The 17,587-nt window shown below is 49.4% G+C and overlaps 1 protein-coding gene across 2 annotated transcripts in view; it reads left to right on the top strand.

Annotated features, from left to right (window-relative positions):
- The first annotated feature begins 985 nt into the window (after positions 1–985).
- Carm1 (coactivator-associated arginine methyltransferase 1) overlaps positions 986–17,587 on the top strand; it is a 44,687-nt gene continuing 28,085 nt past the window's right edge. For both annotated transcript variants that reach the window (NM_001030041.4, NM_001034088.3), the window contains exon 1: positions 986–1,285. In NM_001030041.4, the coding sequence (NP_001025212.1) occupies positions 1,063–1,285 (223 nt within the window). In that variant the 5' untranslated portion in view covers positions 986–1,062. The remainder of the gene's footprint in view (positions 1,286–17,587) is intronic.

Genomic DNA, 17,587 nt, shown 5'->3' on the forward strand with positions numbered 1-17,587 from the left:
TCTTTCCTTACCAGTGGGAAGAAAGCAAGGCAGAGCTTACCTGGGAACTTACAAGGCGGAACCTTAACTTGGGGGCGTGGCCGAATCACCCTGGTTTGGAAACAGTTCTCTTTCCTTTAGGCTCAGGAGAGGTTCTTCGCGGGACACTGGCTATCCGACCTCTCCGAGGGAGGGTTCGTAGATGCAGAGCTCCGCCAGTATTTGGCTAATAACCGTCCCTTCTGGGGCGGAGCCAGCCCCAGTTTATAAAGTAGCAGAGCGCCTCCTTCTGGAGAATGCCTCACTCCCATGCGTATTAGGGTAGTACGCAGTACGCTGGCCTAGGGGCGGAGCTCAGCCCTCGAGGAGGCGTTTCCTTTTAGTTCTCAGACTCACGCCCCTCCGCCTTTCTTGAGCTACCCTCACAGTGGCACAAAGCATGGTCGTTCGCGTGCTGCCGGCCTGAGGGCGGGTCTGGCCCCAGAGGCGTGTCCGAGAGGCCAAGGACCGCCTCCTGAAACACCAGGTGGTACAAAGCGCTGTGGTTCACGGGTCGCCAGCCTGGAGATGGGGGTGGGGTGGGGCCACCTGATCATTCTGGGGGCGTGCCCGGAAGGCTAAGCACCGCCTCCTGACGCATGCCCTGCCCAGCCCTCCAGGACTGTTCGCTGTGGCACAAAGCGCCTCTGTTCGCAAAACGCGGCCTCGGGGCGGAGCTTAGCACCCCTAGGGGCGTGTCATAGGACGAAGCACCGCCTCCCGACGTAGGCGCCTTCACCCGGCGTGCCGGGGCGGCTAAGCCACCTCACAAAGCAGCGACCGTTCCCGCGGGGTGGGGCCGGCCCCACCCCCGTCGTGCTTGCGCTCGTCCGGCTCCCTCAGGCGCCAGGAGGGGGCGCTGCGCCACCGAGCCGGCCCGTGGCGGCGGCGGCGGCGAGGCGTCGCGTGGCCGGCAGGCGGCGCGCTGCCAGGCTCGGCCTCGGCCTCGGCCTGCGCGGCGGCGGCGGCGGCGGCGGCGGCCTGGGCCCGGGTGCGGCGGTGGCGGTGGCGGTGGTGGCAGCGGGGCCTGGAGCCGGACCTAAGATGGCAGCGGCGGCAGCGACGGCGGTGGGGCCGGGTGCGGGGAGCGCTGGGGTGGCGGGCCCGGGCGGCGCGGGGCCCTGCGCGACAGTGTCGGTGTTCCCCGGCGCCCGCCTCCTCACTATCGGCGACGCGAACGGCGAGATCCAGCGGCACGCGGAGCAGCAGGCGCTGCGCCTCGAGGTGCGCGCCGGACCAGACGCGGCGGGCATCGCCCTCTACAGCCGTGAGTGCTGGGGACACCCTGGGGACGGCGGCGCACGAGGCCGGCAGCGCGGGCGCCTGGGGAGGGGGGAGGCGGGGGGGGGTACTCGGGCCGATCTTGTACACGCGGCTCCCGCTGCCCGCGGGTGAGATGGCAGAGAGGGTGTGCGCGGGGACCTTGGAGCCCGAAGAGGGGCGCGGGAAACAAGAGTCGCGGGCCTGAGATTTGCAGCGGGTGGGGGTGGGGGCGCGTGGCAGGAAGTGGGGCCCCGAGGATTCTGGGGGGACTGGAGAGGGGACTGGAGAGGGGGAGTGATTGGGAGGGCTCTTTAGCGGGTGTGGTTTGTGGATCTCATCTCAGGGGACATCCTCTACACGGACATTTGAAAAGTGGCTTTCAGTGTGTAACACCGGGAAGACTGGGTGCCGCCCTTGTGGAGGAGGACTTGGGATTCGGGATCCCCCACCCACACACCCACCAGGGTGGGTAAACTTTAGGACTCAGGACAGAGCCCTTCCTGATAGAGATTCCCAAGCCCATCCCCCATGGAAACGTGGAAGAGAGGAAGGCCGGCTTGCTGATGGCCGGCTTTAGAAGTCAAGAGGTAACAAGCCACCTCCCTCGCCACGCGCCTCCTGTCTTTTTTAAGAACGTGAGAAGCTGGTGACATTACTGGAAGCTGCTTCAAAAACTGACATTTCAGTGGGGAAAATAAGGGGGGAAATCACTAGTGTGTTTTGGAAGCGCACCCCTCCAGCTTTTATTCTTTTCTTGTTACTCTTTCTTGTGACGGATTCCTCAGACGGATTTGCTCTTGTGTTTCATTGGTCTTTGTCTCCCAGGGTTTCGTTCACTGATGCTCTTAAGGGGCCACCAAGGAAGACTGGATCAATTTTGACCTGTGGGAATTTTTCCTCTCCTTGGTAATGGGGTGGTGGGAAGGGAAATGTGTGTAGCAGTCTGTTCACACTGGTTCTCCTCTTTATGCCTTGACTTTGTAACACAGGAGAAAGAAGTGTCTGATTCCCAAGTGTGGGGCACTTTTGGGGGCTTGGGCAGAGCCTGGGCCTCTGACCACATGAGAGAAAGGGGAATTTCACAGAGTAAGGAAAGAAACTCTTTAGGACTTCAGACCCCTAAGCAAGCCAGTGTATTTGGCTAGCTCAGGGTAGCAGGGCTTAACCTGTAAAGTGTTCTGGGAAGCTGAAGCTGGGTGTATTGGACAAGCCTGTGGTCCCAGTACTTTGTAGGCTGAAGCAGGAGGATTCAAAGTTTGAGTATAGCTTGGGTGGCAAATCCAAGATTTTAGATTTAGATGGACAAATCCTGTCTGAATGACCAAGTCAAAGTTCTAGGTAGCTTGGGTTGTTTAAATGAACTTGATAAAAACACTGTTTTTATAGACTTTATTTACAGAATTGTTATTTCCTACATAGTCCCTAACACCCAGCTTCCTCTATTAGAAGCTGATTTTATTACAGAGGAGACTGTGAGGAGACTTCACAGTTTGCGTTCTTGTTTTTGCTGTAATTACCTAAGTGGGCTAGGGGGTTAGCATGGGGGAGGATGTGGGTTCTATTCCCAGCAGTGATGTAAAAGTAAAGATTTCCATGGGTATAGCTCATGTATTTTCATAGGTATAGCAGGTTTGAGACCTCAGGTTAGATCCCCAGCACCACCAGAACCAAAGACAACCCAGAAGCACCAGGTGTGGTGGCACAAGCCTGTGCTGCTGCATTAGAGAGACTGGGCAGGAGGTCAGTGTTCCGGTTTTGTTGTTTTTGTGACAGGGTCCTTCTATGTAGTCCTGGCTGTTCTGGAGCTATTTGTTTAGATCAGGTTGGCCTCAGAGCTCCTCCTTCCTCTGCCTCACAAATGCTGGGACTACAGGCATATGCTACCATGCCTGGCTGTAGGAGGGTCTCGGTTTAAGAGCAGCTTGGCTACAAAGTGAGGTGTTGTCTTCAGAAATGAGAGCACAATGAGGTGAACAGCAGAGCAGAAGTTCAAACTAGACTTTGCTACTTGAGAGTCTGATTCTTTCCCCAAAATAATGACAATGTTGAAAGTTATACAGAAGTACATATACATATGTATATAATATGCATGTCTATATATTACTATATGTACTATGTATAAATGAAATAATGTTGAAGAGAAAGTTCACGTTTCTCAAAGTCCTTAGTCCCAGATACATTTTTGGGGGCCAGAAAGAATTTTGCCCTCTGGGCCAGTTGTTCTCAACCTTTTTTTTTTTTTTTTTTTTTTTTTGGTTCTTTTTTTTCGGAGCTGGGGACCGAACCCAGGGCCTTGCGCTTCCTAGGTAAGCGCTCTACCACTGAGCTAAATCCCCAGCCCCTGTTCTCAACCTTCTTAATGCTATGATCCTTTAACGGTTCCTTATGGTGATCTCCAACCTTAAATTATTCAATTGCTACTTAATAACTGCAATCTTGCTACTGTTACGAATTGTAATGTAAAATCTGATATGCAGGATTTCTGACAACCCTCAAAGGGGTCTCCACCCACAGGTGAGAACCACTGCTCTAGGCTAATGTAACATTGGGGTGAAGATTTGCCCCATTTTTATTACGTTTATTTATTTGTGTGTATGTAAGTGTGTGTGTAAGTGGGTGTCTTTTGCCACAGTGAGCATGACGATATTAAGATGACAACTTATAGGAATTTGTTCTCTTTCCACCGTATGGGTCAACTCATCAGAGTTGGTGGCAAATGCTCTTACCCATTGAGCCATTTTTGAGGCCATCTTAGGCTTTCCAAGCTGGCCTTCTACTTGCTGTGTAGCCTAAAGTGGCCTTAAACATCATGCCACTTCTGCTTCCCTCCTGCTGGGATAACAGACTTACCACCATGCCTGACTTTGGGCTGTGATTAAATTTGGGTTCTGAAGGCAGGCTAAACTGGGTGTATTGATTTTTCAAGGGTCTCTGTAGCAAATGATCACAAGTTTGGTGGCTTAGAGCTGTTATAGTCTCTCTCATTTCCTGGCCACAACTCTGAATCAAGGTGTCTCCAAGGCCACTTTCCCTCTGGGTGTGGAGGGAAGACTGCTTCCTCTCTTGTAGGTTCTAGTGTCTCCAGGTACTACTACTTGGTTAGCCAGACTCCAGCTATTCCTCATTTCTTGGCTTCTCATTGTCTCTGTGTGCTTGTTTCCAATTTTTGCTTTGCTTTGAGATGGCCTCATGTAGAGTCTTCTTGGGGTCCCAATGCTTTGGCCAAAAGACACAACTGTTTCAGCCACCTGTGATTCCAGACCCCAGGATCTAAATTTGTTCATGGGGTTGGGGATTTAGCTCAGTGGTAGAGCACTTGCCTAGGAAGCGCAAGGCCCTGGGTTCGGTCCCCAGCTCCGAAAAAAAGAACCAAAAAAAAAAAAAAAAAATTTGTTCATGGGCTATAAGGCAGGTTTGTCAGTACCAGAAGGAATCTAGTGCCTGAGTTTGTGTATCAGTCTCTGTGGGTACTGTGAGGAGGAACTCAGGAGTCTTGATGGGTGGTGCTTAGTCAGCTATGTAGTCTTTAGCCTTATGACATGTCTGTGCTATAGCCTGCAGTCCCTCTGGTGGGCTGAAGTGTATGAGGAAGAGAAGAGAGTCTGGAGCAGGGCATTTGTAGCAAGTGTTTGTCAACAGTGCATTTCTAAAATCACATATTCTTCGTAATTTCACATATGAATACATTGTATTTAAATCCTATCCATACTGAACAGAACATTTTTCAGATGGTATTTTATTTTGTATTACTATTGTTACTGATATTTTGAAACAGTGTTTATGTTGCTCAAACTGGCATCAAATTTGCAGTATAGCGGATGACCTTGACTTTCTAATCTTCCTGCCTCCATCTCTCCAGGCCTGGGATTAGAAACAAGCAGCACTGTGCTGGTTTATACAGTGCTGAGGATGGTATCCAGGGCTTTGTGTATGGTAGGCAGACTTTCTACCCACTGAGTCTTAGCCCCAGCCATGCCATCAGGGGAGCATAAGGAAGAGCTGGTTTTCTAGGATGCCCCCTTAGGTTTTGTATGCCATGATGGGAGAGAGATTCCTGGGCATCCATTTGTCTGCCAGTGTGCCTTTCATTGGGAGATGTGGTAAGCAGCTGCAGAAGGGCCCATTCTGGTCCCTCTACAGAGTACATACCCTTTCCAACTCTGTAGCCATTTGAAGGCACTGGCTGTCTGTTTTCCATGAGATTGACCACATGGCAGGCAGCTACCAAAACCAGACCACTGTCCATAGCATGGGAATTTCCCCAGTCTTGAAGAAGTATTGGCATAGCCTCTACAGGAATAGAGGCTACCACCCTGGAAGGACACTGCTTCTCAGAAAAGCCCAGTCTGGGCTGGCAAGGAGGAGAGCAGAGTGAACTTGCAGTTGCTCAGCCTGGCACCATCCCATCTAGAGAGGCCAGGACATTTTTCTGTTTTGATCAGCAGCAAGAATGAATTCAGATGATGTCCTGCATGCTCCCAACCTCTTAGGGAATAGACACCTTGCACAGACCCTGTCTGATAAGAAAAGGCTGATGTCATTTTGGTGAGGAGCATCCAGGGTAGAAAGGCTGGAGAAACCTCTGTTGGGCTGTCACTCAGTTGTTATAGTGTTTGCCTAACATGCATAAAACAGTCTTGCATAATCCCTGTGTTAACTAGGTATGCTGCTGAACTCCTGTAATCTCAGCACTAGGGAGACTGGGGCACGCCTAGGCTACATAGCGAGTCCAAAGGCAGACTTGTAGTACAGCTAGACTGTGGAGTCACAGGACTGGGGGCCATTGCGATTTCCCTCTGTATTTCCTGAGCATTTGTTATGAGCCCAGGCATTCATTAGTCTGCTTTATTGTCAAGATAGGGTGAAGTTTAAAAGAATAGCTAGGATAAAGTTGCAAAGTTAGTAATACCACAAAGTCATCTTCTGTCACCTGCCTTATGTCATCATTTATTTTGGATTTACCTTATATCAGGCTCTGCATGAGCTCCTGTTGCCCAACTCAAGTGCTTGAACAGCATAAACCTGGGCCTCTTGGCAAAATGTAGCCTATGGCCTATTTTTATATAGTCAGGACTAGAAGCGTGTATAGTTTGTAGGGGTTGGCAAAAGAATAATCACTAGTCCACAAAAAGTAGTCAGAAAAGACCATCTTGTTCTCTAAAACCTGTATTGTTGGCCAGTTGTAGTGGTGCACGCCTTTAATCTCAGCACTCAGGAGGAAGAGGCTCAGGCGGGTCTCTGAGTTTGAGGCCAGCCTGGTCTACAGACTGAGTTCTAGGATAGCCAGGGCTATGCAGAGAAATATGTTTTAAAAACAAAAACAAAAAGTCCCACAAAGAAACAAAACCCCCAAACAACCAGCAGTATTTACTTGTGGTTCTTTAACAGCAAAAGATGTCAGCCCTGGGGTGTAAGAATGAGCAGCACAGGCAGAGTAAGCTCCTTACTTGCCCAGCAGACGCAAAGCCTTGAGAAGATTCCATTTATTTCTGAGAAGATTTCACATGAAAATCTGACTTTGTGCTACTGAACAGTTGTTGTGTCAGCCCCCGTCTACATGCTTTGAGTCCACTGAGGTGTGATGCCTTCCTTCTCTTTTTTTTTTTTTTTTTTTTTGGGGTTCTTTTTTTTTTTTTCCGGAGCTGGGGACCGAACCCAGGGCCTTGCGCTCGCTAGGCAAGCGCTCTACCGCTGAGCTAAATCCCCAACCCCGCCTTCCTTCTCTTTACAACATCCCCAACCTCACCAAGCTGCTCTGACTAGGTACCTCCCATAGAGTAGCATTTTGAGCCCAGATGTCCTTTCCTATGTGTGCATAATATTTCCTCATTAGGCCCAGCCCTTCCCTTCAGTCAGCTGAGTTTGAGCTCTCTGCCAAGAGCTGTGGTCTCCAGATTCCTGCCCTCCAGCCCTTGTCCTCTTCACCTCTACCTGGGCCACACCCAGACCCAAAGCCCTTCAGCCAGTGGTTCTCAACCTACCTAATGCTGCAAGTGGTGACTCCAATCATAAAGTTATTTTGTTACTACTTTGTAACTAATTTTGCTACTGTTGTGAATCATAATGTAAATATCTGATATGTAACCCCCAAAGGGGTCATGACCCACAGGTTGAGAACCATTGCCCTCATCTGTGATTTGGACATGGATGGTGTAATTTGGTTTTCCTGTCATTGGACAGTTTGCCATGACCTGACTTGTGTGTTTATGGAATTTTCCTTGAGCTGCCATGTGGAGGTCTTTATAACCTCTATGTATACAACTTACATAGTCACATCACACATTTCTCTGCATAGATGCACTTGAGCTTGTTGGAGTATGTCCTAGAGGTAGCTAGGGTATAATATATATCTCTTGCGTCTGTGCCTCAGCCACTCTCATGGTCTCAGAACCTGGTGAGATTGTGAATGGGAAACACTGAGCCTTCCATGGGTGCCAAGATGGGGGACAGCAGGGTGTTCCCCCAGGATATGACTCCACCAGAGATCAGCTTGGTTTAGCAAGTGGGGGCAGTTCAGGAGACCCTCTGGCAGCTACAGTTCCTGCCCCAGGCATCTGCTGCATACTTGGCATCTGCTGGAAACCTGGGGAACAAGACTCTTAGGAAATGGGGTGAGTGGAGGGGCGTTCCCAGCTAGAGGAGAGTTGAGGTTGGGACTACCTGGCCTGTACAGAGCCCCCTTAAGATTATGTTTGTGTTCATTGCAGTGCCTGGGGGTGGTGCTCAAGGGCCTTATACATGCAGGTGTCGGCAAGTGCTATACAGCTGAGCCACACTCCCACCCTTGGGGTTCCAAGACTGAACCCAGTTTGCTGGGGTATGAGATCAGACGTCAGTAGCTATGATCTCAGACAAGATCTCAGATGCTGTGAGCTTCACTTGCCCTCCACCTGCAGAGATGATGGATGACAGCTGCGACTCTCAGGACCGGTGCGGAGACAGGAATACATCTAAGAATTTGGCCTGAGAGTCTGATTATCACATCTGAATCCCTGTAACTGGCCTTACTATTCCTGTGAGCTCCTGGGCAGACCCTCCTGCAGACTTTGAGAAGAATTCATATGAGTTAGGGCTCATAGATCAGGAAAGGGCTGAAATTTTGAAAGGCAAGAGAGGCCAGCAGCCCCAGAGCCTACCATGGAGTCCCAGGGAACGTGCATGAGCAGAATTCTAGAGGGCAAGGTGATGGTGCTGTCTGTAGAGGTGCAGCCATTATTGTTGTAGTCCGTGTTTCATTCATTACCCCAAGGAGGACATGTGCCTGAGAGTGAACTGCTTTTCCGAGCTCCTGCTTTCCACAAGCAAAAATCACTACTCTGGGCATCATGGGGGTGTGAGGTAATGCTCAGAACTCACTTAGGTTTGTATGTCCCAGCTGGGCCTGGAGCTTAGGGGTTAGGTGCCTGCCTGGCATGTTGGAAGTTCTGGCTTCTGTTCCCAGCCCTGCAACAAACAAGCAAATTCAACATTGCTTGTTCTCTCAGAGGTTAGAGGTCAGTCAGGAATCCCTTTCTAAAACTGGAGGGAGGCTTGTCACTGGGCCTCTGCTAGAGGAGCTTTACAGTTGCCTGGAGGAAGACCACAGCACAGTGGAGCTCACTGTCAGGTTTCTTCTGGTCATTATTCTTAACATTTCTTTGACTGCTGTGCAATGGGATTTGTGCCTTTGTCCTTGGAGGATTGTCAGAGGGCAAGCTGACAAGGGTCGAGTGTTAGGGTGGAGTCTGTCTGAGCCTCCCCACAGACCTGCCCTAGGAGGGAGTGAGCTGCTAGGTTGAGCATGGCCAAGGGCAGCAGGTGGACCGGAGCTTCTATGGTAAGAGTGACCTTCCTACAGAGAGGTAGGGTGGGGCTCAGATCACTGCCCCTTTGTCCTTGGATCTCAAGGCTTGTTGGGGAGGGCCAGCTGGCTGAAGATGACTTTAGCCAGGGTGTACATTTGTATCCAGACTCACCATCATGCCAAGTCATGCAGGGAGGGTGTGGACAAGGAACCCCCACCCCCCACCCCCCCGTCCCTGCCAGGTACAGGGACCAAGAGGCAGTTGAGAAGTATGGCAGCTAAGAGGAAAGGCTAGTCTAGCCAGAGCTGGAAGGTCAGAAGGGCGGAGGACTGGAAGGCTCTCTAGAATGAGTAGCACTGCTTCAGTTGTCTAGCATGCTGGGGTCTTCTTTCTTGGGGTTCCTGTCACAGCAGGAACCTGTCCTCTGTGTCCTGACACTGGGATAGAAGCTGCTGAGGACCTGAGTGGCAGTCATGACCTTGTGACCTTGGCTAAGTTCTCTAGTGACAGGGATTTTAAGGCCCTGGGTAGGGTTGGGGATTTAGCTCAGTGGTAGAGCGCTTGCCTAGGAAGCGCAAGGCCCTGGGTTCGGTCCCCAGCTCCGGAAAAAAAAAAAAAAAAAAAAAAAGGCCCTGGGTAGTGTAATTAGTAAATAATGGACATAAGCCCACAATGAGGTAAGACTCTATAGCAGCCAGCGGTGGCATTGGCCAACGTTTTAAGAAGTACTTGGGAGGTGGGGTGGGGAGGAGCAGTGGCCGCTAAAAGGATGACTTAGTGGTTAAGAGTACTGACTGCTCTTCCAGAAGACCTGGGGTCAGTTTCCAAGCACCCACATGGCAGCTCACAACTGTTTTACAACTTAAGTTTCAGGGGATCTGGTGCCCTCTTCTGGGCAACAGGCACTGGGCACTCACCTGTTTCATAGCCATACATGTAGGCAAAATACCCATACACATAAAATAAAAATAAATATTAAAAAAAACCCAATAAACTGCTCACACTGGTTTTCCAGGCCGTACTTGCATTCAGTCTGAGAGTTCCTACCTTGTTAAAGCCATTCATTATATTGGCAAGCTACTCCATCAAAGCTGTTTTTCTTCAGTACTATTGGCTGTTGCTTCAGCTAATTGTGTTCCCCAAGGTGGGGTTCTTTTTCATTGTATGCATGCACCTGCAGAATGGTTTGGATTCTAGAAACATTAGTACAGACTAGATGAGACTGAGAGATGTTGCCCAGATGCCTCTAGTGGAGTATGCTCTTATTATAGAAATAATCAAAGACAGATGTCGGTGGGTGGGAGAGGGTGGTCTTCCAGACCATTGAGGGACTGGAAAGGAAGATGGAGGGTCCTTCTGGGACTCTGAGGTTTCTGTCATGTGCCCTTGAGGGATACTTCTGTATCCTTCACCCTGAGTCTGGGTAAAGATTTGTACCCTTCCTTATTGAGGCACCAAGACCCTAGCTAATAATGTTAAGTGTAGCCAGTGTGCCTGGCTGACCATGTGCTTTACGGAAATCACTAACTGTCCCTTTCTTTTCTTTCTGGCTTTTTGAGACAGTGTTTCTCTGTATCCCTGGCTGTGCTGAAACTCCTTGTAGACCAGGCTAGCCTAGAACTCATCAATCTGCCTGTGCCTCCATCTTCCAAGTACTGGGATTACATGCACTACCACTGCCTGGTGCTCGCTCTCGCTCTCTTGCTCTCTCGCTCTCGCTCTCTCGCTCTCTCGCTCTCTCTCTCTCTCACACACAGACAGACAGACAGACAGACAGAGACAGAGACAGAGAGACAGAGAGAGAGAAAACTACCTTAAGTCTTGGTCCCCACTTTCCGCCTTATTTGAGGCAGGCTCCCTCATTTGCAGCTTTATATACCTGAGGCTAGCTGGCCTATGAGCTAGGAGAATTCCCTCGTATCCACCTCCCTTCTCTGTTAGGAGCACTGGGATTACAGCTGGGGACACTTGTGTCCAGCTTTACATGAGTTCTGAGATTTAAACACACGTCCTCACACTTGTGTGGAGAGTGCTTTACTGACTTAGCCAATTCCCCAGCACCACCGACTCGTGTGGTGTGTGTGTTCAAGTATAGGTACCCATGGGTACCAACAGATTCCAGAGGAGGAGGAACATCCAGGAGACGTCTTCCATTGCTCTTCACATTGAGACAGGGCTTGTCATTTCACTTGAATGAAGCTCATGGATTCTGTTACACAGCTAGTCAGTAAGCACCTGGAATTCACCTGGCTCTGCTTGCCAGTGTTGGGTTATAGGTATTCACAGCCATGGCAGCTCTTCATAGGCGCTAGGGATTTGAATTCAGGTTATCCACAAATATCAATATCCTCTGAACCATTTCCTCAGGCCCCACTGATTGCCTCTCACTGTCTGAACATCCTCGATGGTTAGCCTGACTCCCAAGAAGTCCCAGTAGCTGTGACTTTCCCCTCCTTGGTTTTATGCATGCAGGAGGTGAAGGACATTGTGTTGGATTCCACAGCTTACAGCATTCGTGCTTCTCCCCACCCTCTTCCTTCCACTCCCCAGGCTCTGATGCTACAAGTCACCTACACCTCTGCTTTAGAGCAGGTCTTCCCTGAGGTCCCATCCTTGTTCCACAGCAGAGACTGGCCAAGGCACTTTCAGAATTCCTCTAGCAAAGCGCCTGTGTTGGCTGTACTGCTATGTCCCATTGCCACTACAGTGGGCTCCCTCTAGCCTCTATCTGGAGAAGCAGCCTTTGAGCTTGGGTGGGATGTGGCCCCTCTAACTCAGACATCCTGTGTTCATGGAGTCCTCAGGGCCTAATGGGAAGCCTTTCTGGCTGCCCAGCAGCCCCAGGACATCTGCTTCTCCCAGAGAGGAGGACTCTGGCCTATGGCTGATAGAAACTGCTGTTCCATACTGACTCCCACCTCTCTGTGGTGGGCTGTGTAGCTTCTGCCTCTGGCAGTTTAATCTGTCTGTGGCCACTGTGGGCTATCCATTGAGGTCCCTGAAGTCCTTTCTGCTACTTTCCCACATGCTTCCTCCCACCCAGCCTCTGCAAGTATCTTGTCCACTAAAGACCTCATGGGTGCTGTGATGTAATTCCTGCCCAGTGTTACAGGTGCCATGGGGCTCACATTCGCTAACGCAGAGTCAGCCCTGGGGCTGTATTGAATTTACTGTTGGAAAAACCAACAGTAGAGCGCCACCTAAATTCCTTCAGGAGCTTGGCCCTAGCTTAGTGGTAAAGCCCCTGCTTAGGAATACCCCAACCCCACCCCAAGTGAGGAACCTGGCATGCACAAAGCCTTACACTCTACCTACACATCCCTCCTAAGAGATTACAAGTGGTGTGTGAAACCAACTCCTGTGTCAGCCCTCTGGCCATGTGGGCCTTCCCGGTACGCTAAGTCTAGGAGGCACCCTTTGATGGATATGCTGGGAACTATAGTGAGGGGTGAAGACACATCTGTTACCTTTACCTTTGCTATGCCTAGAATTTTTTCTGGGGCCCCTTCTTCCCACTCACTGTCTCAGCCCTCTGTGCTGAGTTGGGTGCTCTGTGGTACCACACCTTGCAGTTTGCCCACAGGCAGAGGCTGTGTTCATCCTCATGACAACACTCTAGACTGGGACTGGTTTGATTTTTCTAGACAATTAAAGTTTTAAGTTTGCTCTGATTGACTCCAGAGCTAGTCTGGCCTTTGGCCATTATGTCGGTTCTGGATACACTTTCCCAGGTGACAACTGCCTGGAATGCAGCCTGGAGTGGGCTGCCTGGGGCAACATGACCTGCTACAGCTCAGCCCAACCCACCTCCACACCCATTGGGGACAGGGGAGTGGGTGCTATTGGCTCTGGGAGAACCGTGTGTGGAGGAGCAGAGCCGCCATTGTGTATGCCCCCAATGCATCAGGGTCCAGAGTCATGTCTCACAGCAGCCAGTGCTGAATGCCTGGTTATCTTCTGTGTCCAGGTAGAAATTCTGCCAACTTGGGAGGGTGTCTCATGAAAACCAGACCTGTCTTCCCTGTGCACTGTGACCATCCTTGAGTCAGTCACTCAAGAACATAGGCACACCTTTGTGCCATTTGTCTTGTCTACACTTCCTGCCATGTACACTCATGTGGGCATCCATCCAAATCATCCCTGGCCATGGCCAGGCTGGATTAGTGTTCACTGTCTGCATAGAGCTCAGTGGAAGGCTAGATGGAAAAGTCTTCCCTTCCTGGGGCAGCCACAGTGTTTATTGGACTTGTGTTTCCACATTAGCCTTCTCCTTCCACCCGTGTGTGTGTGTGTGTGTGTGTGTGTGTGTGTGTGTGTGTGTATGTATGTATGTTTGTGTGTGTGTATGTTTGTGTGTGTGTATGGGTATGTGTAGTGTTTATGTGCGTATGTGTATGTGTATATGTATGTGTGTAGTGTGTGTGTGTAGTATGGGTGTGTGTATAGTGTGTGTTTGTGTGCGTATGTGTATGTGTGTGTGTGTATGTTTGTGTGTGTGTATGGGTGTGTGTAGTGTTTATGTGCGTATGCGTATGTGTATATGTATGTGTGTAGTGTGTGTGTGTAGTATGGGTGTGTGTATAGTGTGTGTTTGTGTGCGTATGTGTATGTGCGTGTGTATGTATATGTGTAGTGTGTGTGTGTATGTTTGTGTGCGTATGCGTATGTGTATATGTATGTGTGTAGTGTGTGTGTGTAGTATGGGTGTGTGTATAGTGTGTGTTTGTGTGCGTATGTGTATGTGCGTGTGTATGTATATGTGTAGTGTGTGTGTGTGTATGTTTGTGTGCGTATGCGTATGTGTATATGTATGTGTGTAGTGTGTGTGTGTATAGTGTGTGTGTGCGTATGTGTATGTGCGTGTGTATGTATATGTGTAGTGTGTGTGTGTGTGTGTGTGTGTGTGTATGTGTGAGAGGGAGGCCAGAGTGTGACCTCCAGTGATGTTCTTCAGTTGCCACACACTTTTAGTTAGTTAAAAAATATTGTTGGGGATTTAGCTCAGTGGTAGAGCGCTTGCCTAGCCATCGCAAGGCCCTGGGCTCGGTCCCCAGCTCCGGAAAAAAAAATATTAATAATGATTGTGTTTGTAAACTGGTGCTATGGCATGCATGTGGAGGTCAGAGGACAACTTTGGGGTTTCATTTCTCTCCCAAAATCTCACCTACTGAATCCCTGCCTCCGTAGCACTGGGATTGCAAATGTTTACTACCACACCATTTTTTCTTTTCTTTTTTTAATTTATTTTTTATTTTACATATGTGATGGTTTGTTTATGCTCAGCTCAGGGAGTGGCATATATTAGAAGGTATGGTCCTATTCGAGTAGGTGTGGCCTTATTGGAGTGGGTGTGTCACTGTGGGTGTGGGCTTTAAGACCCTCATCCTAGTTGCCTGGAAGTCAGTCTTCTGCTAGCAGCCTTCAGAACAAGATGTAAAACTCTTAGCTCCTCCTGCACCATGCCTAGCTAGATGGCTGCCATGCTCCTGCCTTGATGACAATGAACTAAACCTCTGAACCTGTAAGGCAGCCCCAATTAAACGTTGTCCTTATTAGAGTTGGCTTGGTCATGGTGTCTGTTCACAGCAGTAAAACCCTAACTAAGATTACAACGTGCGTTGATGTTTTGTTTGTGTGTCGTGAGCTTCCATGTGGTGGCTGGGAATTGAGTCCGGGTCCTCTGGAAGAGCAGCCAGTGCTCTTAACTGCTGGGCCATCTCTCCAGCCCATAATTTTGGTTTTCTAAAAAGAATTACTTTTATATGCAGTAGTGTTTTGCCTCTTTGTTTGTGTACCATATGTGTGCAATGCCCATGAAATCACAAGAGGGTGTCAGATACCCCGGAATTGGAGTTACAACCAGTTTTGGACTGCTATGTGGGTAATAGGAACTGAACTTCAATCCTCTGGAAGCACAGCCAGTGCTCTTAACGACTGAGCATCTCTCTAGGCCACTCTTGATTGTTTGTTTTTCTTTTTCTTTTCTTTTTTTTTTTGGAGTTGGAGACCGAACTCAGGGCCTTGGGCTTGCCAGGCAAGCGCTCTACCACTGAGCTAAATCCCCAAACCCTGTTTGTTTTTCTAGACAGGGTTTCTCCGTGTAGCCCCAGATATCCTGGAACTTAGTCTGTAGACTAGGCTGGCCTTGATCTCAGAGACCTGCCTGTCTATCTCCTGAGTGCAGGAATTACTGCTGATATTAAAGCATTAGCCACCATCACCTGGTCCACCCTTGTTTTTTAATGTGGGTTCTGGATTTGAACTCAAGTTTTTGTGCTTTCATGACAGATAGTGTACTGACTTGACTCATCTCCCAGCTCAGTTTTACTCTCTCTGTCCTGGAACCCTCAACTCTTGATATATAGATCAGGCTGGCCTCAAGCTCAGAGAGCCACCTTCCTCTACCTTGGAGTGCTGGGATTAAAGGTGTGCACTGCCAGAAGTCAAAACCCACTTTTAGTTGGCCATTCATTTGTTCATTCATGTAGTAGGTATTAGCTTTTGTGGTGCCCTGGACTTCTTTAAACTATATCTGAGGTTTTCTTTGTGCATGTTTGCTGTGTAGGATAAGGAAGGCAAAGGAAGTTCTGGTCTAAGGGCCAGAGAAGTGTCAGCGCTTCACCTGGCAAGGATAGAAGAGCCTAGGGTGACCTCATAGTCCTCAGATGCCCCAGGGCAAGCAGACTGTGGTCACAGCTGCTTCCCACCTCTCTGATGATGACAGCAGATCATCTGCCTTAGGTTACAACAGGAGGAAGATCTGGCTGAGGTCTTGGGCCAGCCTCTCCACGACTGGGTGATCTGCACTGGTGACAGCCATCATGACTGCTTCTGTATTAAGCAGTGATGATGGTCACTTTTGCTGCCATCACACAGCAGAGGGCCTTTCATCCCTTTGTACCTGCTTCTTCACAGATAGACGGTGAACAGCTTACTTTCAACACCAACCCTCATAGGCTGCCTGGCTTTCCTTGGGAGTTGTAGTGACAGTTTGGGAATTTTGGTTTCTTTAAAAGAAACGCAAATATTACAAGAATATTTTCATTTTAATCTCAGGAATCGGACATAGGGCTGCTTCAGGTTGTCCACAGCAGCTGACCATGTTTTGCCTCATGCATGATTTTGCCAGCTGCAGATAGGTTCCGTGATTGTGTGACATTTGGAATTCTGGGGACTTTTCAGAGGAGATATGTATGTATGTATGTATGTATGTATGTATGTATGTATGTATGTATGTATATGAATGAATGCATGCTAGGGCCTAGGGAGGCAGAGTGGATTGTTTGATTGGTTGCTATTGGTCACAGCTTGTTAAATAGTCCTGGGCAAATAAGAAACAAGAAGAGGGGTTGGGGATTTAGCTCAGCGGTAGAGCGCTTGCCTAGCAAACGCAAGGCCCTGGGTTCGGTCCCCAGCTCCTAAAAAAAAAAAAAAAAGAAAAAAAAAAGAAAAAGAAAAAAGAAACAAGAAGAAATTAGCTATCCTAAGGCAAAAATCAGACTTGCACCAAGGAACTCAATGCTGATCAGCAGGAATGATAATGTCGTCGCCCCTTTTCCAAGAGATGAGAAACAAGACAAGACCCAGGGTTGCAGCTGGACAGTGAGCCTCTTAGGTCAGAGTTCATTTTAGCCCTTTTCCATCTAGGTGGCCTCATAATGATCTAGCCATACAAGATTGAGGAGAAACCTTTGGTGGCCAGTGACTTGGAGCCAGTTACTGCAGGGGTTGGAGGTAGGAGGCTGTAATACAACTTACACCCACATCCCTGTCGTCAGCCTGCTGGTTCCCTTCCAGCACCCAGCCACTTCCTCCTGCTTTCTTGTCTTCTCATTAGCTCTTAGCATGGGAAACAAGACCAGTCCCTTTGTTCACAACTGGATCCCTCTGCTTGGTGCACTGCCTGAGGCTAGGAGAGGCCTCAGAGTTTCATCACCTTCTTGAAAGAGGTTGGTGGGAGGGGTGGAGCCTGTAACCCCGGGAGGCGGGTTATTTTCCCCAGCCCTCCTCTCTCTGTGGAATGGGTCTTCTGGAAGAGTAAAGTGAAGAGCCTTGTTAGGTGACTAAGGAAAGACTTTGTACTTGGTTCAGTGTGTGCCTCGCTCTGAACAAGTGCCCGAGATTGGCAGCTTTAGTTGTCCTCCACTGATGGCAGTAATAGCCTCCTGCTGGGAAGGGAGGTGTGAGGTGTGGTGACCCTTTGTCCAACCTTGACTAGTAGCTACTTTTTAGTGTCACCCTGTTGTCCTTGTCCCCCTTCCTCTCCTTGTGCAAATCAAAAGTAGGTTTTGAACTCATGAGTTCAAGTGGTCCTGCCACCTGTGCCTCCTATGTATGCACAGTGGGGATGATGTTAAGTGAAGGAAAGCCCAGTGGTTGGGCTGAGTTAGAAAGGAATGACTAGTAGGTAGTTACAGAGGCCTGGTGTGTTCCTTGGAACCCACTGCTCAGGAGCTCCTGGGCCTTAGCATCCCTAGATCCTGCTGTCCTGGGGAGGCCGCAGGGCTATGGCGTGTGTTAGA

Source organism: Rattus norvegicus, chromosome 8 (assembly GCF_036323735.1).
Source record: "Rattus norvegicus strain BN/NHsdMcwi chromosome 8, GRCr8, whole genome shotgun sequence".
NCBI classification, from domain to species: domain Eukaryota; kingdom Metazoa; phylum Chordata; class Mammalia; order Rodentia; family Muridae; genus Rattus; species Rattus norvegicus.